The sequence below is a fragment of the Gossypium raimondii genome, chromosome 3, assembly GCF_025698545.1.
Source record: "Gossypium raimondii isolate GPD5lz chromosome 3, ASM2569854v1, whole genome shotgun sequence".
In the NCBI taxonomy this organism is placed as follows: domain Eukaryota; kingdom Viridiplantae; phylum Streptophyta; class Magnoliopsida; order Malvales; family Malvaceae; genus Gossypium; species Gossypium raimondii.
In genome coordinates this window covers 55,223,609-55,246,919 of record NC_068567.1, presented here as the reverse complement: position 1 = coordinate 55,246,919, position 23,311 = coordinate 55,223,609, and the positions used below count along the sequence as shown (strand labels likewise).

General features: G+C 35.8%; 3 protein-coding genes across 3 annotated transcripts; 1 reads left to right on the top strand and 2 right to left on the bottom strand.

Annotated features, from left to right (window-relative positions):
* Window positions 1-2,207: 2,207 nt before the first annotated feature.
* Window positions 2,208-5,538, bottom strand: LOC128039983 (uncharacterized). Its single transcript, XM_052628939.1, has 2 exons — window positions 5,239-5,538; window positions 2,208-2,357 (listed from the first exon to the last, which is right to left on the bottom strand). Exons 1-2 carry the CDS (start codon window positions 5,536-5,538, stop codon window positions 2,208-2,210), a joined length of 450 nt encoding a protein of 149 aa, XP_052484899.1.
* A 5,915-nt stretch (window positions 5,539-11,453) lies between these two features.
* On the bottom strand, window positions 11,454-13,063 carry LOC105795971 (uncharacterized). The gene is made up of 3 exons (XM_012625619.1): window positions 12,572-13,063; window positions 12,280-12,430; window positions 11,454-11,782 (listed from the first exon to the last, which is right to left on the bottom strand). The coding sequence occupies exons 1-3, from the start codon at window positions 13,061-13,063 to the stop codon at window positions 11,454-11,456; spliced, it is 972 nt and encodes a 323-aa protein (XP_012481073.1).
* Window positions 13,064-21,555: 8,492 nt separating this feature from the next.
* Window positions 21,556-23,104, top strand: LOC105794777 (uncharacterized). The gene is made up of 3 exons (XM_012624089.2): window positions 21,556-22,361; window positions 22,446-22,502; window positions 22,587-23,104. Exons 1-3 carry the CDS (start codon window positions 21,626-21,628, stop codon window positions 22,811-22,813), a joined length of 1,020 nt encoding a protein of 339 aa, XP_012479543.1. The 5' UTR covers window positions 21,556-21,625; the 3' UTR covers window positions 22,814-23,104.
* The last annotated feature ends 207 nt before the right edge of the window (window positions 23,105-23,311 follow it).

The following is a 23,311-nucleotide window of genomic DNA, read 5'->3' as shown; positions in this document are numbered from 1 at the left end:
TAATTGGTTTTTTTTAGCACATTAAGTTAATTTTTTTCTAGGGCACACAGTGGAAATTGATTACCATTAAATGGATCTTCGGTCATGTCCAACGTGACACCCTAACAAGCCATATCAGCTATCCCGTTAGGTTTGTTACGGAAAATGGGTTCGAATGATTGCTTTGTCACTTTTCATAAACATTAGTGACTGATTTATTACTTTTCATAAATTTAATAACTGAAGTATCATTTTAATAAAAATTTAGTGATTACTAGTCTAATTTTCCCTTTGCAATTTGATTTATTCTTTTTCTTTTTAATTTCATTTAACTTTGGTTGGGTTGTGTTTACCAACGCATTATTTTGATTACATAAACATTTTAATAACTTAGAGTGGATTATTTTTTATATTTTAAAAAAATTAATTTATTGCTAATGATATATAATAATTTTTCATATGATGTCTGTCGAAACCATTTTTCTGAAAACAAAAATTTAGTTGTCGACTTTAAAAAAATAAAAATTGGGAGTCGCCACCAATCTTTTATTAAGGTGTGATTGAATCACCTAAAAAAATGACTTTGGTCTACAAGTTTCAGAAAAACGGATTCGGGAGTCAGTTACGTACGAGGAAGAATTAGCACCCTCGTAACGCCCAAAAATTGGTACCAAATTGATTAATTAATGTCTTAAAGTCAAGAGTTAAAAAAATGTGATCCTTAATTAAATTAAATTATTTATTAAGACTTTCTCATTTAAAAAAAGAAAAACATCACACCCAATGCGTTAGGGCACAACATTTTATTCTCTTCAAGATGAGTTAGTCCAAAAAACTTGTGTAATAAAATTTAAGAAAATCTGATTGTTTAAAATTTATGAAGAAATCGCAGCCCAATACGTTAGTGCACAATTTCCTAAAATCCCAAACATTCAATATTTCCTTTATTTTTTAAAAAATCTTTGTCTCGAGAAATCAACGTGTCCCATTTAATATGTTAGGACACAACATATTGAATTCCCGATGACAAGTTTTATTTTGTTTGATTAAAGAGCAATCCTCGATTGTTAGATTTTACGAAGAAAATCGGAACCCAATACGTTAGGGCTCAATTTTCTTGAAAATCCTAAATATGAGTATTATCTATTTTGAAAAACTCTATTTTTAAATTCGAGTAAAAAGATGACGTAATGTTATATTGTATGTATGAATGTCACAATAATAAGTACAACAATGGCATATAAATAATATAAAATAAATAAACGAAATGAATATATAAAAAATAATCCATGACATGCAAAATATCAATTAAATAAAGAATATAAATGTAAACACAATTAAATAGCGAATGAAAAAAGCAAGCAAAATAAATGAAGAAAGCAAACACATAAAAATTATGAAGATTAAAATATACATGTGATTTATAAAACTTTGGATTATAAAAATTATATAACTAAATATATAATGCAAAGAAAAATATAAACGTATAAAACATGTGTTAAAAATATATGTATTTGAGCATTTTAAAAAAGAATAAATATACACATTTATATATATAAATGTAAAAAAACATTCGTTAAAAAATATAAATATATACACACGTACATATATACAAATATATAAAAAATCAAAATTAATAAAAATAAATACGTATATATATATAAGAGAAAAATGTACATAAAAGAAAAATAAGTACACATATATATGGATAAAAAAATAATTACATATAAAAAAATAATTAAATTATTGAGATTAATTAAAAAATGAAATAAAATAAAAAAAACTAAATTGAACTGTAGGTGACAAATCTGGGGTAAATCCGCAAATAAATAAATCCTAAAGGACTGTATTGAACGCGCATATAATCATGGAGGGACTGGAATGGAAATTTTCCCTTTCCATCTAAACAGCATCATTCAATAGGGACCAATTTGAAATTTAAAATAAATTAAAAGCGAATTTAAAAAAATAAAATAAACTTAATTGCAAAAATATTAAAAGGCGGAAGGGCTAAAAGCGCAATTTACCCCTCCACTCAAAACACGCGGATCCTAGGCCGGGTCGGGTCGGATTTGGGTCGGCCTCCCCAAAACGACGCCGTTTTGGGCGTCTGGGGGCTCTCCAAAACGGTACCGTTTTAGTACCCTATATAAGCCCCTATTCTTCCAAAAAAAATCACTTCAAACCATTTTTTTAAAAAAAAAAACCAAAATCCTTTCAAAAAACTCTCAGCCCCCTGTTCTCCGGCCAGGCACGGTCATCGGTCCACACCGCCACCGCGCCACCGCCGATCTCGAGATCTCAAGCACCGCTTCATGCGGTGGCCGAAAAAGGAGAAAATCTCCTATTAAAACCTTTTGAAGCCTCTGAGCCCAAATCTGGGTTTAAATTTTCCAAAAAACGACAAAAGCACCATCAAAAAACCTAGAAACCTTTCGGCTTCTAACCGTCTGTCCTCGGAGACGAACCTCGACCATGCCAACGGTGTTCTGGAGGTAAGCGAAAGTAAGTTCTTTCCTTTTTGTTTTATTGTATTTTAGCAAAGTAAAAAATAAAAAAAGAAAAGAAAATATAGAAGAGGACGATGCTAAAATATCAACCTTTTGATTTCTTGATAGATTTTGTGCACTCTTGGTATTCTGTTGTTTGTGAAAATACTCGTGTTTTTTTTTATTGCTTTTCTTCCTATTACAATATGTTTAATGGCTTTTTATAGCCATTCTCAAAATATATGAAGAAACGAATCTGCTTGTATTGATTTGATTTGCAAATCTTCGATTTTGCTTTCTATATATTGTTTGTTTCTTTTTTTCCTTGCAGGTGAAGATTCGGCTCTTGGCTGCGGCACGAACGGGCTACGACGCTGATGAACTCCATAGAAACCTTAGGGTTTCTTCCTTTGTTTTGGGCCACTGTATTTGGGTCATTATTGGGCTATGTATTTTTGTCTTATTAATTAGGCCATACAGGCCTGCTTGTAATTCAGGCCTTTTAGACCCGGGCAAAATTGGGTATTTACAGCTGCCCCTCTTTGCTCGTTATTGTGTAACAGGAACAGAGCAAAGATTTTAAAAATGCCCAATTTTGCCCGGTCGTGCTGGACCTTAGAACTTTTCTTCTTCAAGTAGCCTCATTCCTTCCTACTGCATCTTCAGATGTGTAGGAACTAGTGCTTCAATCTACCCCACTACAATGCCAGAGAGATAGAATTTGTACATCGTAGTTTCTCAAGAGAACAATATTTGCTATCTTTTATCTGCTCCACTGCAATTTCAGGGAGATAAGACTTATAGCTTCAACTTGTTACAACCTAAAGATGAATTTGATGCAATCTGCTCCACTGTAATTTCGGAGAGACAAGATCCATCATTCTAATCCACTCCACTACAACTTTAGGAAGATAGGATTTGTTTATTTAATTTGCCCCACTGCAACTTCAGAGGGATAAGAATTTCTTACTCAATCTGCCTCACTGCCAATATAAGAAGACAGGATCTACTATTTTCGATCCACTTTACGCCAATACATGAAGACAAGATATGCTTTCTTCGATCTACTCCGCCACCAATATGGGAAGACAAGATATGCATCTTCGATCCACTTCGCTACCAATATAGGAAGACAGGATCTGTTATCTTCGATCCACTTCATGACAATACATGAAGACAAGATCTGCTTTCTTCGATCTACTTTGCCACTAGTATGGGAAGACAAGATCTGCATCTTCGATCCACTTCACTACCAATATAGGAAGACAGAATCTGTTATCTTCGATCTACTTCACGCCAAGACATGAAGACAAGATCTGCTTTCTTCAATCTACTTCGCCACCAATATGGGAAGACAAGATCTGCATATTCGATTCACTTCGCTACCAATATAGAAAGACAGGATCTGCTATCTGTGAAACATGACCATTATAATGAACCCAATTATGCCTAAGATGAGGATAGCATGATCAAAATGCATCAAATGCTCTTAATCAGACATGTGTGAATAGTGTTTGCATGAGTGTAGAATGCTTATTTTTTTGTGAGAATGTTCCTTATTTATCACTTAGGTTATCATTGTTCGAATTTTATTAAGGCTTTATCACTGACGTGCTACCACGCCTTCCTATTCAGTTGGTGTTTTCAAAGAAACACTTAGTCATATTGCCCCCACTATAAACCTCGAGGTTCGATCCACTGGGATACAAAATTGGTACCATTTTTCTTTCGTTGTAACTCAAAGGTAAAAAGATCTGTCCCTTTTCTCAATCCTCTGCTATCACAATTCAAGGATACAGCATGCGAAATTTCTTTTGGTCTTTTACACCATTCCCAGGCTGTCATACCCAATTATCTTGCATAAACGAAAAATTTTCTTTCTTAAAGGGAAATTCTTCTTATCCATTGGTGATTAAAACTTTGTCACCAACAAGATATCTCGACAAAATTTTAAACTTGACGTGTTCTAAACAATAGACCTGTTTCAGGTTACTGTATTATTTAGAATCTTCCAGAGTAATATTCAAAACTTCCTTTGTGAAAGTTTATTAGTCCATTAATCATTATTCTAACGCAACATGCTCACATCAAGATAATACTGACCCGGAAATGAATTATCAAATATGAATAAAAGAAAAGGAATTTATTGAGAGCTAGTTTCTTGAAAAGAAAAAGATATTCAAGAACAACAAAGAATGAAGTATTACAAGAACAAACAAATTCGGTACAAGTAATATGAAGGCTAGGTGCTTTGGATATCACAGCTTGAACTTCTCCGTACAAACTAATGACCATTTTGAATTTAACATATGTTTAGAAGATCTACAGTACATTGCCGATGCCCTAAGATGTCGCATACCCTTTCCCTATTGATTTAGGTATAGCAAGATCACCATATGCCCCAATCTGATCAATGTTTGAGCTGCCCTTTTTGGGTTTTCAACTCAAATCCCCTTTGGTCTAAAGGCGCTCTTTGCGGGTTTTCACCTTGGCCTCTCCTTTTTTTTTTATTCAAAGCGCCTTTTGCGGGTTTTCACTTTGATTCCTTCTTTTCCTTCAAGTGAAATATTTCTTGACTGAATCTGAATTTACAAGATTCGGTAAGTTTTTACAATCCATTTCACCCAAAATCAAAGCACCTCCAGAAAAAAGCCTTTTTTACAACATAAGGTCCTTCCCAGTTTGGCATCCATTTCCCTCTGAAATCCTTTTGTAAAGGGAGGATCTTTTTCAACACCAAGTCCTCATCATAAAATTCTCTGGGACGAACCTTTTTGTTATAAGCTCGCAACATTCGCTGCTGATACATTTGCCCATAACAAATAGCTTTCAGTCTTTTCTCTTCTATCAGGTTCAATTGGTCATACCGAGATTGGAGCCATTCAGCCTCGTCGAATTTTAATTCAGCTAATACCCGGAGAGAAGGAATTTCGACTTCAATGGGTAGGACTGCTTCCATCCCATAAACCAAAGAAAAAGGTGTTGCTCCAGTAGAAGTCCTAATAGATGTTCGGTAAGCAAGAAGAGCGAATGGTAACTTCTCATGCCAATCCTTGTAAGTTTCAACCATTTTCGCCACAATTTTCTTAATATTTTTGTTGGCCGCCTCCACTGCACCATTCATTTTTGGTCGGTATGGCGATGAATTATGGTGTCTAATATTGAACTGACTGCAGACCTCCACTATTGTGCTGTTATTTAGATTCAGCGCATTATCAGATATGATTCTTTCAAGCATTCCTTATCGACATATGATCTCTTTCTTCAAAAACTTACTGACTACTGACTTCGTGACGTTAGCATATGAGGCTGCTTCTACCCACTTAGTGAAATAGTCAATAACCACAAAAATGAAACGATGTCCATTAGAAGCCTTCGGTGATATTGGTCCAATGACGTCCATACCCCACATAGAGAAAGGCCATGGAGAAGTCATAACATGAAGAGGTGAAGGAGGCGCATGCATTTTATCCCCATAAATTTGGCATTTATGGCATTTCTTGGCATGATTGATGGAATCTCTTTCCATGGTGGACCAGTAATATTCGAATCTCATGATCTGCCTAGCCATGGTGAATCCGTTGGCATGCATTCCACAAACACCCTTATGGACTTCTTCTAAAATTTTCTTAGCCTCTACAGCATCCACGCATCTCAATAGTACTCGATCCTTTCCCTTTTTATATAGAATCTCTCCATCTAGGACATAGTCAATAGCTAACCTCCTCAATGTCCTCTTATCATTTTTCGTTGCCTGATCAGGATATTCGTAATTCTTCACATATAGTAATATATCTTGGTACCAGGGGCGATTATCATTCTCCACTTCTTCGATACTGTAGCAGTGAGCCGTGATTTCATAAATACTAATTTGAATGGGCTTCATATTCTCTAATTTATTCACTTCAATCATGGAGGCTAAAGTAGCAAGAGCATCAGCCATCTGATTTTCTTCCCGCGGGAGATAGTAAAAAGTAATATTGTCAAACTCTTCAATCAAATCCAGAACCAATCTCCGATAACAAATCAACTTAGGGCCTCTTGTCTCTCATTCCCCTTTTAGTTGGTATATTACCAATGCTGAATCTCCGTATACTTCTAGTGTCTTAATTTTTCGCTCTATGGCTGCCCGGATACCCATGATGCAAGCTTCGTACTCAGCCATGTTATTAGTATAATCAAATTCCAATTTTCTAGTGAAAGGATGATAATCTTCATTTGGAGATACCAGGACTGCCCCAATCCCATTGCCTAACACATTCGAAGCTCCATCAAAGTTTAATCTCCAAGAATGATTTTCTTGGGGATTCTCTTCAGCATTTGCCACATACATCAAGTCTTCATTCGAGAAATCAAAGTCCAGATATTCATAATCTTCTAAAGCTCTGCTAGCCAAGAAATCTGCTATCACACTCCCTTTTATGGCTTTCTGACTTACATATACTATATTGAACTCGAAGAGCAAGATTTGCCATCTAGCCATTCTTCCATTCAACGTCGTTGACTCCATCATATACTTTAAAGGTCTAAATTTGAAATCAGCTAAGTCGTATGATAAAGCAAGTATTGCCTCAATCTCTTCGTCGTCCAAATCAAAACACAACACAATTTTTTGATAGACGAATATCTCATTTCACAATCAGTGAATTTCTTATTGAGATAGTATATCACCTTTTTTTCTTTCCAGTCACATCATGTTGACTCAACACACATCCCACGGAATTTTCGAACACCGTTAAATACAAAATTAATGGTCTATCTGGGCTAGGCGGTGACAGCACTGGAGTATTGGATAGGTATTGCTTTATCTTTTCAAAAGCTTCCTGGCATTCTTCATTCCAAACACCTGGATTATGTTTCTTCAGAAGCCAAAATATGGGATCACATTTCTTAGTCAATTGTGAAATGAACCGAGCAATATAATTCAGACGTCCTAAAAAACCTCGAACCTCTTTCTGAGTATGTAGTGGCAGTAAATCCCGTATTGCCCTAACTTTGTCTGGGTCAATCTCGATTCCTTTCTCACTGACCACGAAGCCCAACAACTTTCCTGATCTGGCTCAAAAAGTGCATTTTGTTGGATTGAGTTTAGGCTGAAATTTTCTTAGTCTTAGAAATAACTTCCTCAGGACCTGCACATGTTTCTCCTCTGTTCTGGATTTGGCAATCATATCATCAACGTAAACCTCAATCTCCTTGTGCATCATGTCATAGAATAAGTCTACCATGGCTCTTTGATATGTTGCTCTTGCATTCTTTAACCTAAAGGGCATCACTTTATAACAGAATGTTCCCCACAAAGCAATGAACGTGGTCTTTCCCACATCTTTAGGATGCATCTTTATTTGATTATATCTTGAGAAACCATCCATGAAAGAAAACAGTGAATATCTTGTCGTATTGTCTACCAACGTGTCAATATGCGGTAATGGGAAGTTGTCCTTTGGGCTAGCCTTGTTCAAATCTCTGTAATCCACGCACATTCGTACTTTTCCATCTTTTCTAGGGACTGGAACGATGTTGGCTACCCATTCAGAATATTTTACCTCTTGTAAAAACCCAACATCAAACTGCTTCTTGACTTCCTCTTTTATTTTAAGTACAATATCAGGCCTCATCCTTCTGAGCTTCTGCTGAACTGGCTTGCAATCCTCCCTTATGAGCAAGTGATGTACCACAATGTCAGTGCTCAATCCGGGCATATCCTGATATGACCATGCGAAGACATCTTTGAATTCTTAGAGTAATTCAATGAGGTCTCGTCTTGTCTTTGGGGAGATTTCAGTTCCAATTTTCACCTCATTTCCTTCTTCCAGGCTCACAACTTCTACTGTTTCCTTGTGAGGTAGAATTTGTTTTTCCTCCTGTTCTACCATCTTTAACAAGTCCAAGGATAAACCACAATTTACGTCACCTTCAAAGTCATGCGATCCCTCTAAACACATGTTTTGTTCAAAAGGAGACTCTAAGTTTGCAGCGGCGTCATTCACGTCATTGATATAAAATGACCTAATATGGTTACAAAAGAATGTATGAATTTATGTACAATTATTTGTGCAATATGATTATAAATGAAAGAATAATTATATAATATTTACTCGTATGGAAAGAATATTTGCTCGAAGAATTGCAAAGATGTGTTTTATTAAAATAATGATGCTTGAACATAAGTCTTTTTCACAAAAGAGTTCTTATTATTTCTAGGCTAAAACAACAAGTTTGTTCTGAATATTACTCTGAGACAATTCTAAAGACTTCAGGTATTTCTTCCGCAGTCCAATTATGTAGAACACTCCCAGGCTCAAAAGGACAAATGTCTGACAAACTTCCTTCTTCTTTTGTACCCTCACAAATGGCATTGATGTGCACATTTTCCAGTGTCTCCTCGATGCTTTCCTCAGTTGATATCCTTCTCTCAAAGTGAATAATACCCCCAGACACGAAGGTTTTGGATATGTGGAGAATTATCATTGGCTCCCATTTGATTTCCTCCCCATTTAAACGCGCAATTCTTCTCTCTTGCCTTCTTTCCAGCTCATTCCTTCTCTATCCTCTATCTAGCTTGTATCCTAAGCCAAAGTTGTCTTGTTTCTCTTTAAGCACTGGAGTCTCAATTCTTCCTTGAAGATATCTCCGTAATCCTCTTCTGGGTGAAGCTCCCTTTCCTACCAACAATCGCAAACCCATCTTTGTAGTTTTGGATATTTTAGGCACCAAAATTTTACTCCCTTTAGGAATAAATGTTGCATTTACAAACTCCAGAAATCGAAAAGAGCATTCCATTGACTCATCATTGGTCTCAACATACGGCGCCTCATTGGATACAGCCGCTATAATATCCTCTTCGGCATTTATTGTCACTAGCCGACCTTCTGACACTACCTTCAATTTCTGATGTAATGATGACGGTACGACCCCGCCGAATGTATCCATGGTCTCCCTAATAAGCAATTGTAGGAGGGTTTAATGTCCATCACAAGAAAATCCACCTCATAAATCGTTGGGCCAATCAATAAAGGTATCTCAATTCTTCCCATGACTTTTCTTTCTGTACCATCAAACGCCCTCACTATATTTTGGCATGTTTTCATGTGCGAGCTGTCTATGGGAAGCCTGTTAAGTATGGATAATGGCAACACATTCAAAGCCGATCCATTGTCAATTAACACTCCTAGCAAAGTGGTATCTCATCATCGTTGAAGAATATGAAGTTATCAGCACTGATATTATTGACCAACCGATCCAATTTATTGACATACATATCATTGGCTACATAGGTTTCGTTCAACACCTTCATCAACGCACTACGGTGTACTTCGAAATTCAAAAGCAAGACTAGTACGGAGGTGCGAGTCGGTTGTTTATGCAACTGTTCGATCACATTATACTCACTATGCTTCAAAAATTTGAGAAATTCCACGGCTTCTTCTTTCTTCACTGGCTAATTGATAGATAGAACAGGCTCAGCTACTTTCCTTTTTTGTTCCACTACTATGGCCTTCATTTCACAGGTTCTGGATCAGCACTCACACATTGGTCCTTTGCAGTCTCCTTTCCAGAGACAGTTGTATTGCACTCATAGTTCCACGGAACCCTCCTACTATCTTGGTAAGAAAAGGTTGCAGGTTTCTTTATTATGATCCTTGGCATTACTGGCGTTCTTACTTCATTATTCTTTGGTCACGAAATGATGACCACCGGCTGCGTTACTCTTGGCACCTTCGTGGATTCTGATGTGCAGATTCTCCCTTCCTCCTTAACTTCTTCGTAAAACTCCATTTCCTTGTTGTCCATCATGCATTAAACTAAGGCTCTGAATTCTGTACATTCTTGAATTTCATGTCCCTCCTTATTATGGAATTCACAGTAGTTTTCCACCCCTTCAAAGCTTCTCTCTAAAACAAATAATCTCCTTTCTACCATCTTCCTCCAGACCCATCTTAAAGGAATTTTCACTTCTGCAATATCTTCCTTGATTTTTCTACCCATACTCCCACCTATCATGTTCACTCCATTATGATCAGGTAAAGGATTCTATGTCTTAAGCGAATCATTCAATTTAACAACGTCCATACTTATGAGTTTTTCAACCAGCTTTTTGAACGCCGTACAATGTTCTATGGAATGCCCCACGATTCCCGCATGATAATCGCATTGTGCGTTTCCATCGTACCACTTGGGGTACAGAGGTTGTAGAGGTTCTAAATAAAAGGGAGAAACTACGTGTGCATTGAATAACTTTTGATACAACTCCTTATACGACATTGGAATGGGCTTAAATTGCGGCTTTTCCTTGTTTTGCTTTGTGTCGGCTCCTTATTTGTCAACAGCCACCTTTCTCGGCTGATTCACCGTAATCGTCTTTGAATAACTGGCATTATTGACCTCGTTTTCCTTTTTCTTCGAGGCTGACCTTCTACTACTTTCTCCCACATCTATCTTTTCGCTTCTGATAGCATTTTTTATTTTTTCACCATTCATAATTATGTCGGAAAAGCTTTTAGTAGCACTTCCCAACATGTGAGTAATAAATGAGGTATTTAATGTGTTAGCAAAAAGAATTGTCATCTCTCATTCTAGAAGAGACGGCTAAACTTGGACATCAACCTCCCTCCACCTCTATGCATATTGCCTAAAACTCTCACCGGGTTTCTTCTCCATATTTTGTAGAGTGATTCTATCAGGTACCATGTCAGTCACATGACTGTATTGTTTTATGAATGCCTGTGCTAAATCTCTCCACGAATTAATCTTGGCATGGCTTAATTGATTATACCACTTGGACGCTGCTCCTGTGAGGCTGTCCTGGAAGCAATGTATCAGTAGTGAGTCGTTATTAACATGCCCAGTCATTCGCCTACAAAACATGGTAATATGAGCTTCGGGACTACTAGTTCCGTTGTACTTCTCAAACTCTGGCATTTTGAACTTGTAAGGGAGTACTAAATCTGGAACCAAGCTTAATTCTTTAGCATCCATCCCATATTAGTTCTCGGCACATTCTATCGCTCTAAATTTCTCTTCCAGCCACTTGTACTTTTTCTCTAGCTGTTTTGGCAATTCATCATTCATTTTCTCCTTTTCAGTTGTTTCATCGAAATCAGGGACAGCAGGATTAACAAGGTTGTCTCTGGGGTTAGAGCCTGATCCAGCCTGAAAATTCATTGGCGTTGCCATGCCGGCCTGAAATTGCTGAGGCTTAATGGTGACAGAGGATTTGTACGGATATACCTCAACTTGCTGAAGGGTAAAGCCTGGAGGATAGACAAGTCCCTCACTGTCTCCTTCTTCAACATTAAGCACAGAGCTTTTCTCTTTATCAACTCATCCAGTCAACAACTGAGTCAACTTAGCCATTATATTCCTCTGATATTTCGTTATTTTATCCATCATTTTTTGTTGAATCTTCTCAAGCTGCCCATTCATTTGTTGTTGAAGCTGATCTTGCATTTCCTTTTGGAATTGTTCTAGCCTCTGGTCCATGTCTTTAGTTTTTGATCGAGTACCGTAGCGGTGTTTGGTAGGTTGGTTGGTTTCTAGATTAACTGAGGAATAGTTTAAATTAATTAGAATCTTTTTTTAATACATTTTTAATGCATATGAAGTAATGCAATGCATGAAATGAATACAAAAAGGCGTCAACTTTGATTCAATTCCATTTAAGAAAACTTTACTAGAAATTAAATTTCTTTACATAAAGTGAATTACAAATAAGACTTTGCCCTAGTACCGAGAACTCTAATCTTTCTAAGTAACAAAGCTAATTCTTGCCCCCGATCCGATTCTAATTCATACTTCACACTCAGCATGCCAGTCTGTACTGCTAAAGTCTGTATGTGATCAGCTACTCCTCGAATCTTGACCACAGCTTCCTCCATAAGATGATCTCTGCTCCTAACTTGACTCTGAAAGTAGTGGAGCTGTTCATTATTACGACTTTCATTTGCTTTCAAGTATTTGATCTGGATCTCACAATTTCACAGCGTTGTTTCTAGCTCTTCGATTCTTTTCTTCATTTCTTCAATCTTGCTCAAGTTTGCTTTCAACTCTATTGCAGAATTTCGATTTCGATACTGATGAAGAGATCTTTCCAACTCGGTCACCCTATCCTTTAATTCACATTTTTCTCTTTGGCTATCTGATAAACTCCTTTCTAAAACCTCGTTTCGCATTTGTATCTCTTGGAATTTTCGTTCCCATCTATCGGCTTTGTCCTTTTCTTCTCGAATTTCTTCCCACCATTGTTCTGAAGTTTTTCCCAGCCCGGCAGCTCTCATTGACAGACGCAACTTTTTATAATTCGTCTTCAGACTACCCAACTTCTCCTCAGCCTTGTTTTTCTTTTTCCTTAATTTATCAGTTTCGAGCTTCTGAACATCTATGTCTAATCTCAAGTTCATCTTTTCCTCCTCCATCTGTTCTATCTTCTTTTCTAAATCCGCATTTCTTCTTTCAAAATCCTGTCTTATAATTTCCAACTCAGAAGGGACGACTCGCAAAGATTCCTCTATTGACTGGTTGTTTTCCTGATTTAACTTATGTGTATTATCGTTAATCCTCCTAATCCACCATTCATGATACTCAGGAGTTGTCATCGGACCCACAGCTAACCTCTTCATTCGGCGAGTCTGTTTACACGCACTAGACATCTCTTGAATCTTCTTTCTATAACCATCATCCCTATATGAAAATTCACAATCAGCTATCCCTTGGGTCGTATGTATAAATTGCCTTGACCTATATTGCCTTAGCACCAAAAATGGAGCATATCCAACAGCTCCCCAAATACCAAGTTTTGAAACCGTTTTTTTTTTAAATTTAATTATCGAATTATTAAAAATGGAAATGGGGAGTCGCCACCGATCTTTTATTGCGGTGTGATCGGCTCACCTTGAAAATGATTTTGGTCTGCGAAATTTGAGAAAACAGGTTCGGGAGTCGGTTACGCACGAGGAAGGGTTAGCACCCTCGTAACGCCTAAAATTGGTACCAAATCGATTGTTTAATGTCTTAATGTCGAAATTTTGAAGAGATTTTGAAATACGATCCTTTTATTCTGAATAAAATGAATTAGACGATGAGATTCACTTATTTCAAAGAAATAAATCGTCACACTCAGTAAGTTAGAGTGCAACATTTTAAATCCTCAAAATTAAATTTATCTCTTGACTTTTAAAACCTATGCATTTCGAGAAGAATATCCGATTATTTGGGTTAAATGAGAAAATCAAGACCCAGTAAGTTAGGGCTCGATTTCACAATATTCCTAAATATCAAATATTGCCTTTATTTTTATTAAAATCCTCGTCTCGAGAAAATAACATGTCATATCCAATGTGTTAGGACACAACGTGTCGAATTCCCGAGAATGGATTTTTATTTGAAATTTGTATGTTTAAAAAAATATTCGATTATTTAGATTCGACGAGGAAAATTGGAACCCAATACGTTAGGGCTCAATTCTCTCGAGGATTCCAAACTTCGAGTATTTTTGAAGACTTTTGAATAAATTGGTTTTGATACTTAAATGATATTAAGCATAACTTTTTAAACGAATAAAGTATGATGGAGCAATAATGTACATCGTGAAGTGATAATTCTTAACTTTAAATATACACTAATGTATGAAGTATAACCAAGTAAGTAAGCAATACAATACATAGGAGCGATAATTTCATATCCCACATTGTACAACATTCAAAGATTAAACGAATCATCAACCAATTTCAAAGATCTACTACATGAATAATAATATTTAGATGAATTTTGAAACAAATGTTATGAAAATTAAGGTACGTAATAATATACATGTATTGATTTAAATAAGTAATGCATAGGGATTGAAAAACTTTATAAAAATAATAATCTATATAATAATATGTAAAATTTGAAATATACAAAATATTAAAAGGTAAATTTTAAAATAAAACATCAAATATATATATATATATATATATATATATAAATTTTATCAAATCTTCACAAAAATGCAAATTAATAATAGATAAATTAAGTAATAATATATTAAATTTTTCTTGAAAACGTATAACGAATAAAAAAACTAATGTATAATGCATTTAAATAATATAATTAACAATTTAAATAATATATTTTATATTTTAAAATCATACTAATAACAAGTTTAACAATAATAACAAACCTAAATATTAAAGTAATGTTTAAATATTAGAAATAACAATGTCAAAATAAGAATTAAATGTGTTTATCATCAATAAATAAAAATAAATAAATTGCAACCGAAATTAAGAAAGAAAAGCTAAATTTTTAGTTGATTCAAAGTTGAGGGATTTAAACAGCAATTAAACGCACGAATTTGGATGCCCAAATCCAATAAATGAAAACGTGGATCTAAATGAAATTAAAACCAAGTATGCAGTTCAAATTAAAAGAATAAAATCAAATTGAAGCTATGCAAAACATCGAGGGACCAAAACAACAAATAAATGCACGGGTCTGGGCATTCAAACAATAGAAACGACACCGCATAACTGTGGATTAAATTGAAATCAAAATAAAAATGTGATAACAAATTAAAAAAATTAAAAGGAAACCGTATTGAAATGAAAGCCAATGCAGAGGGACTTGTTGCGTAATAAGCCCATCAGACCCATGACGCGCGGATCCTTCCTCGGGTCGGGTCACCGCGCGGGTCGAGGACTATCAAACGGTGTCGTTTTGATATCGAAATAAATCTAAAAAAATAAACCCTGAATAAGATTCATTCAGGCATAAATGAAAAAGGAAAAAAAGAAATAAACCCTAAGCTCTTCTAAAAAACAGAAAAAAGGATCCCCTTTTCTCTCCGCCGTTTCAAATCCCAGGCCGTTCAAAAGCCTCTGGATTCTCTACCCTATTCCGATCGCGACGGAGTGGGAGGAGACTCGGCTACCAGGTAAACGTTTCTACTCTGAACTTTCTCCTCTACTTCTCACTATTAATGAACAAAAGAAAAAAAACAGAAAAATATGAAGAAACATTCGAAAATCACCTCTCGAAACACTGTTTCCGTCTTTTTCTTTTTGAATCTTTTTTGTTTCTTGTATTTTTTGTATTTCAATCTGTAAATTGAATGTGTAACCCCTTTTACATTGTTTGTATTGGCTTTTTATAGCCAAAGCGAAAAAGAAAAGAAAAAAAAGAAAATACATAAATCCGAAATACATCTCTTCTCTGCCCTTTTTCTATTTTTCTTTTTCTATTGCCTTTTGTTTGCTATTCGTTCTTGTTTTTTTTTTCCTGGGTACTGTCTGTTTCTGTTGCGTTTTTGCTTGTTATTTGTATGTAGGTACGGGCGTACGGGGCAGTGGACGTGGAGGTTCACATAGATTTGGCGGGGAGGTGCTACACGCGCACGGGCACAACACGCGCGAGGGGGAAGCCTGGCTTTGTTACGGCGGCTGGGGCTGAAGGGGAGTTAGAAACCCTAGGGTTTCTGTTTCCTGAAACATAGTGGGCTATTGGGTGTTGGGCTTATGCAACCGGGCTAGGTTAAGTTGGGCCATACAGGTTTAGTATGTATTGGGGCTGGAGGGTTAGGCTAAGTGTAATTGGGTTTGAGCCATGTTGGGCCTATTGTTTTTGTAATTTGGACTGCTATTTCATTGGACCCTTTTTTTTAATTTGGTTTATTTTATTGTGTGGGCCCGGGCAAAAATGGGCTCTTACACCAAGGAGCCCAATCAAAATTACCACACCTATACAATATCTCATCTGGAAGCAACCAATGAGCTCTCCACTCAACGTCCTCCTCCTGAAGATTTTGAAGAATTACCATCCACTTCTCCTCCGAAATGTCGTCTCTCCTCGGCGTAACTACTATCTCCTTTAGTGGTGAATAATTTTCAGAGAAAACCCGATACGAAACCTTATCCACCTTCCAAAAGTAACTGTGAAACCATGCGAGTAGAAGCTGTGCACACCCAATGAATCTTCCCTTTCCCGCTTTTCGGCATGCACTCAATGACCTGAAAGTTTCTGCCAAAATTGTCGGAATTAGTGTAACCCTCTTATCAAGCCGGTCGAATAAGTCGGTGACTGCTTATCAACATGCCCCAAGGCTTTGGGGAAAACAAACAAGCCATATATACTTAGCGCAAAGACATCTAACCTCTTTCTCACGTTTGGGTGCGTTAAAATTGCATCTTTCAAACTCCTCCAAGGAACGCACTTACTATCCCTCTTTTGCTTAATCCGTGCAGCAACCCACTGCTCACTCATCCCTGTTATACTCATCAGCTTCTTCGAAAAGGTTGGCACATTTATCGCTCTCGAGTAGACCCTGTCCACTTGAAACTTTGAACATCAGAGTAAAGCCACATATGCTTCTATCGTAGGCACCAAATCGACCTTCCCAAATGTGAAGCAACTGTAAGCAGGATTCCAAAACTGGACGAGGGCCCGGAACAAACGCTTATCTACCTTCACGTCAAGCAAATAAGGCAAATAACATAATTATCATAAAATAGCTGTCTAACCTCGTCATTCCACTGATCCTAGATTTCCTTCAACTCTTGCAAACTATTTTGAGTTACACTGATGCGAGTAAAGTCCCACAATTTCGATACATATCCATCGGCCAAGCTATCGCCTTTCTCTTCCTGCGTTGTTTCAGACCAAGTTCGGACAGCCGCATTATCCTCCACTTTATCAAGAAACCTTTTTTCCATGATAAGCTTTCTATCTAGCAACTAAATATGAACCGACGCCTTTTATGATGAAATGAAATTCCATGTCATGCAATCAAAATAAAACACAAAAAGTTAGTATCATATAAAACCATAGAATATAATCAAGAAATAGTGAAAACACCTATTCAGGTATCTATTAGGGTTTAGTGTAGCTTTACCTAGGGTGGATTCCTAAGGTTCACTATATGAGGCTCGGCTTCTAGGGCAAAGGTACCAGAACCAGCAGATTCCTCGATCTTCACCCTTTATAGGCTCATATAGATCAAGTTCGGTTCAGGGGAACACAATTTCCCTATGACTATAAGGAGATGATAATCTCACGAAGGCATAGGTACCGATGTATTCCGAAAGCAATCCACTATCCTATACGGAGGTGAAAATCTCACGAAGGAATAGTTTCTCACTCCCACTTAAAAGGGTAAAATCATTCAACTCATGTAATGTATAATGCAAAGATCAATCAAGCAAGAAAACAATGAATGCAAAAAGGATCTTATGATTTTTTAAAAAAAATATTTTCTCGACCGTAAGATAAAAATTAATCAACTTTGTGGCTCGACTCTCTTATTTTTTTAAAAAAAGTCCCCAGCGGAGTCGCCAAGCTGTCGAAACCATTTTTCTGAAAACAAAAATTTAGTTGTCGACTTTAAAAAAAACCAAAAATTGGGAGTTGCCACCAATCTTTTATTAAGGTGTGATTGGATCACCTAAAAAAACGACTTTAGTCTACAAGTTTCAGAAAAACGGATTCGGGAGTCAGTTACGTACGAGGAAGGATTAGCACCCTCGTAACGCCCAAAAATTGGTACCAAATTGATTAATTAATGTCTTAAAGTCGAGAGTTAAAAAAATGTGATCCTTAATTAAATTAAATTATTTATTAAGACTTCCTCATTTAAAAAAAGAAAAACATCACACACAATACGTTAGGGCACAACATTTTATTCTCTTCAAGATGAGTTAGTCCAAAAAACTCGTGTAATAAAATTTAAGAAAATCTAATTGTTTAAAATTTATGAAGAAATCGCAGCCCAATACGTTAAGACACAATTTCCTAAAATCCCAAACATTCAATATTTCCTTTATTTTTTAAAAAATCTTTGTCTCGAGAAATTAACGTGTCACATCCAACACGTTAGGACACAACATATTGAATTCCCGATGACAAGTTTTATTTTGTTTGATTAAAGAGCAATCCTCGATTGTTAGATTTTACGAAGAAAATCGGAACCCAATACGTTAGGGCTCAATTTTCTTGAAAATCCTAAATATGAGTATTATCTCTATTTTGAAAAACTCTATTTTTAAATTCGAGTAAAAGATGACGTAATGTTATATTGTATGTATGAATGTCACAATAACAAGTACAACAATGGCATATAAATAATATAAAATAAATAAACGAAATGAATATGTAAAAAAATAATCCATGACATGCAAAAATATCAAATAAATAAAGAATATAAATGTAACACAATTAAATAGCGAATGAAGAAAGCAAGCAAAATAAATAAAGAAAAGAAGGTATATAGTATACACATAAAAATTATGAAGATTAAAATATACATGTGATTTATAAAACTTTGGATTATAAAATTATATAACAAAATATATAATGTAAAGAAAAATATAAACGTATAAAACATGTGTTAAAAATATATGAGCATTTTTAAAAAAGAAAAATATACACATTTATATATATAAATGTAAAAAACATTCGTTAAAAATATAAATATATACACACGTACACATATACAAATATATAAAAAATCAAATTAATAAAAAATAAATACGTATATATATAAGAGAAAAATGTACATAAAAGAAAAATAAATACACATATATATGGATCAAAAAATAGTTACATATAAAAATAATAATAATAATTACATTATTGAGATTAATTAAAAAATGAAATAAAATAAAATAAAAAACTAAATTGAATTGTAGGTGACAAATCTGGGGTAAATCCGCAAATAAATAAATCCCAAAGGACTGTATTGAACGCGCATATAATCATGGAGGGAATGGAATGGAAATTTTCCCTTTCCCTTTAAACGGCGTCGTTCAATAGGGACCAATTTGAAATTTTAAATAAATTAAAAGCGAATTTAAAAAACAAAATAAACTTAATTGCAAAAATATTAAAAGGCAGAGGGGCTAAAAGCACAATTTACCCCTCCGCTTAAAAACATGCGGATCCTAGGCCGGGTCGGGTCGTATTCGGGCCGGCCTCCCCAAAACGACGCCGTTTTGGGCGTCTGGGGGCTCTCCAAAACGGTACCGTTTTGGTACCCTATATATGCCCCTATTCTTCCAAAAAAAATCACTTCAAACCATTTAAAAAAAAAAAACCAAAATCCTTTCAAAAACTCTCATTGTTTCTTGATTGGGGCAGGTCATTTGCCGGTCACCGCCACCGCCACGGCCACGATCTCGGCGTGGCAGCACCATGATCTGATGGCGAAAAAGGAGAAAATCTCCTATTCAAACCTTTCAAAGCCCCTGAGCCCAAATCTGGGTTTAAATTTTCCAAAAACCGACAAAAGCACCCTCAAAAAATCTAGAAACCTTTCGGCTTCTAACTGTCGTCTCGAAGCGAACATCGGCCAGTCCCAGCAGCGTTCGGAGGTAAGCGAAAGTAAGTTCTTTCCTTTTTGTTTTATTGTATTTTAGCAAATTAAAAAATAAAAAAATAAAAGAAAATATAGAAGAGGACGATGCTAAAATATCAACCTTTTGATTTCTTGATAGATTTTGTGCACTCTTGGTATTCTGTTGTTTGTGAAAATACTCGTGTTTTTTTATTGCTTTTCTTCCTATTACAATATGTTTAATGGCTTTTTATAGCCATTCTCAAAATATATGAAGAAACGAATCTGCTTGTATTGATTTGATTTGCAAATCTTCGATTTTGCTTTCCATATACTGTTTGTTTCTTTTTTTCCTTGCAGGTGAAGATTCGGCTCTTGGCTGCAGCGCGAACGGGCTACGGCGCTGATGAACTCCATAGAAACCCTAGGGTTTCTTCCTTTATTTTGGGCCACTGTATTTGGGTCATTATTGGGCCATGTATTTTTGTCTTATTAATTAGGCCATACAGGCCTGCTTGTAATTCGAGCCTTTTAGACCCGGGCAAAATCGGGTATTTACAATGTCATATCAATAAACTTAATAGAATTTGTTATTATTTTAAACTAATTTGATAAATAATCTAAATCCAAAAATTAAAAGATGGCGAAAATTAAATGAAGGGATTGTATTATTTTAGTTGGCCTAGGGGCAAATCTGATCATGAGTTGGACTGAGTCGGTGTGAAATTTTAGGCTCGTTTTTTAAGTCTATCCTGGCTCGACCTTAAAATGGGTATAAAATTATGCTCCAAGCCTGGCCCAGATTAAAAATACTAAGTTCGAGCTTGAACCGGCCCACTCATTATTTTTTTTAGATTTTTTATACAAAAAACTAATTTAAAAATATAATACATCAAATACACTAAAAACATTAAAATAGATGTTTCCAATAAATTGAAAATAAATTAAAAAAAGTCTTTATACTTAAATAAAACTAAGATAATTATAACTTAGCAAGTAAATATCTCTAAAATAGTAGTAAAATTAACAAGAAAACAAGAACTATATAGTATCCAAACAATAGTAACAAAATATTAATAATATAATAGCAAAATGACAACAAAATAACAGTAAAACAATTTATTCGGGCCAAGCTAGACCTGGGCAAAAAACCTATCAAGGTCCAACCCATTTAAAAAAATGATCTTATTTTTTATCTAAGCCCATTTTTAAGTTTATATTTTTATTCAAACTCTCTCACTTTTCGAATAGACTTTTAAACTTAAACAATTAACTCAATACATAATCAAAGTTGATTTGAAATAGAAATAAACATAACCCATTTGTAATTACAAAGTAACTTATGAGAAGCCTACTGTGAACTTTCCCTAAAATTTTCCAACTATTATATATTAATTTAACATGTAGCCGGGGAAATATCGGTACCAACAACCATGATGCAAACGTATCACTAATATTTCCTTACCCACTAAAGTCACTATTAGTAGTCAAATTCGACCCAAAAATTATTAGTAGCCAAAAACTCTGACCATATTTTGGTCTTTACAAATACAAAAGAGAATGACTACCGACAAAGTTAGTTTTTCCCATGGCTTAAATAATAAATAGTATTATCAATTTTGGAACCCCCACTACTCCACTCCCACGTACCTTCCTGCACTCACTTTCAATTTATGAAAGGGACGAGGCGTCTCCCCCTTGCCTTGGCCCCATCTACGTTGAATTTTCAAGCACGCGGCTTATTGACTTATGACCTATATAATCATAGGCCTTCGTCCATTACCATTTTATCTTTAAAATACAAGCTTAATTCGTCTTATCTTATCCACACAATTCTCTCGTACTAGAACAAGATATGAGAATAGAAGCTTCAGCAGCTTTCACAAGTTCAAGACCTCTGTTTCCTCTATTCATCTTCCTCTTCTTTATTCCAGGTTTCCACGCAAGAAATCTGCAACAATGCTCTTCTTCATGCGGAGATTTGACAAATATCAGCTACCCTTTTCGTCTCCAGGGAGATCCCGCTGGTTGTGGTGATGTTGATTTTCAACTATCTTGCCAGAACAACACCGCCATCCTGAATTTTCGCGGAGGAAAGTACTACGTTAAAGGAATCTCTTACGATAAGCGTACCATCCGTGTTGTTGATGTTAACTTAGCCCATGGAACCTGCGGTCTTCCTTACAAGTCTCTTTCAATGAGTGAAGCCACCGATGATGGTCGATTCCCTTCATTAATTACGTTCTGGCAAGCCAATTTTGTGAACTGTTCCAACACAATCCCTGAGCTGACAGATAGCAAAGTACCTTGTTTGAATGGAGATACTTCTCATATTTATGTCAATTTCAGTAACAGGAACTTGTTTGGTTATGAGATTCCAAGGAATTGCAAGGTCATTTCAAGGATTCCTACGAGCTCGGAGAACGAGATGAATTACCCTTACAATGAAACCACCTTGAAGTTGCTTGCAACAGGGTTTGATCTTAGATGGTCAGTTGAGTGTAGGAATTGCCATACATTTGGTCTTTCCTGTGTCTACGAGTCTAAGAACGATCCAAGAATCTTTCGGTGCGAAACGATGTATGAAGAAGGTTTGTAATTGTAATTGTATGCCTATCTCTGAATTGGCTTATTTATCTTTCGGGTCCTAATATTGCCTTATGTACTTTTTGCAGATTACAAAACCCTACTAACGGCTGCCATTGCATATCTTGTTTCACGCTCTCTGATTGGTATAAATTCCACTCGTTCCTTGCTGAAATCTCAATTGTTTTGGCATATGGTCTAAAATTCTGTTCAATATTCTGGCTTTGTAGATAAGGCATTGCTCGTCAGATTCATCTTAGCTCCCTTGGTTGTGTTTGTTTTCCTTCTCCACAAATGCTTAACTACGCGAAAGAAGGTTGGTAATGCAGAACATGTTGGTGACTTACAAATGCTTCCTAAGCCTATTCCATGTTCTCCACAAGGTCATACAAGGAACCTTCCATCGGATTCTCCAAAACAAGTGCTAATAGCTGCGTCAATAGAGAGAAGCACGTAAGAATTCTTCACTAGTTTAAGGGGTTTGATAGCCCTCATGCAAGACATTAGAATGCATTTATTTTGGTACAATGTCAGTGAAAACTTATATGGATATGGTATTAAAAGCGATTGCTCGTAAGACCGACTGGATGACGGCAGTCTTGGTTGGACTCGGAAGATGCCCTGTTTCTAAAAAACTTGAAATGTAAGAATTATGAGCGCAACCAAAGCTGAAAGCTCCATTGGTTTTTGTTGTATGTATAAACATGAAAACTTCCAATTCCAAACTGAAGGCAGTTATCAGTCATTACATTGATTCTTTGTCTAGTCAGTCTCTAACCATACAGTAGGAAATTCTAAGAATAACAAAAAACCATTAGCTGTTTCGTTTGCTCAGTTGGTCTTCCTATCCATAGCTATAATCCAAGCAAAAAAACCTTCGAAGCTCCAGCCTCTAAAGCTACGTTTTAACTACACAGTTTTCCGTAGGACAATGAATCTTGCTTCTCTCAAATGG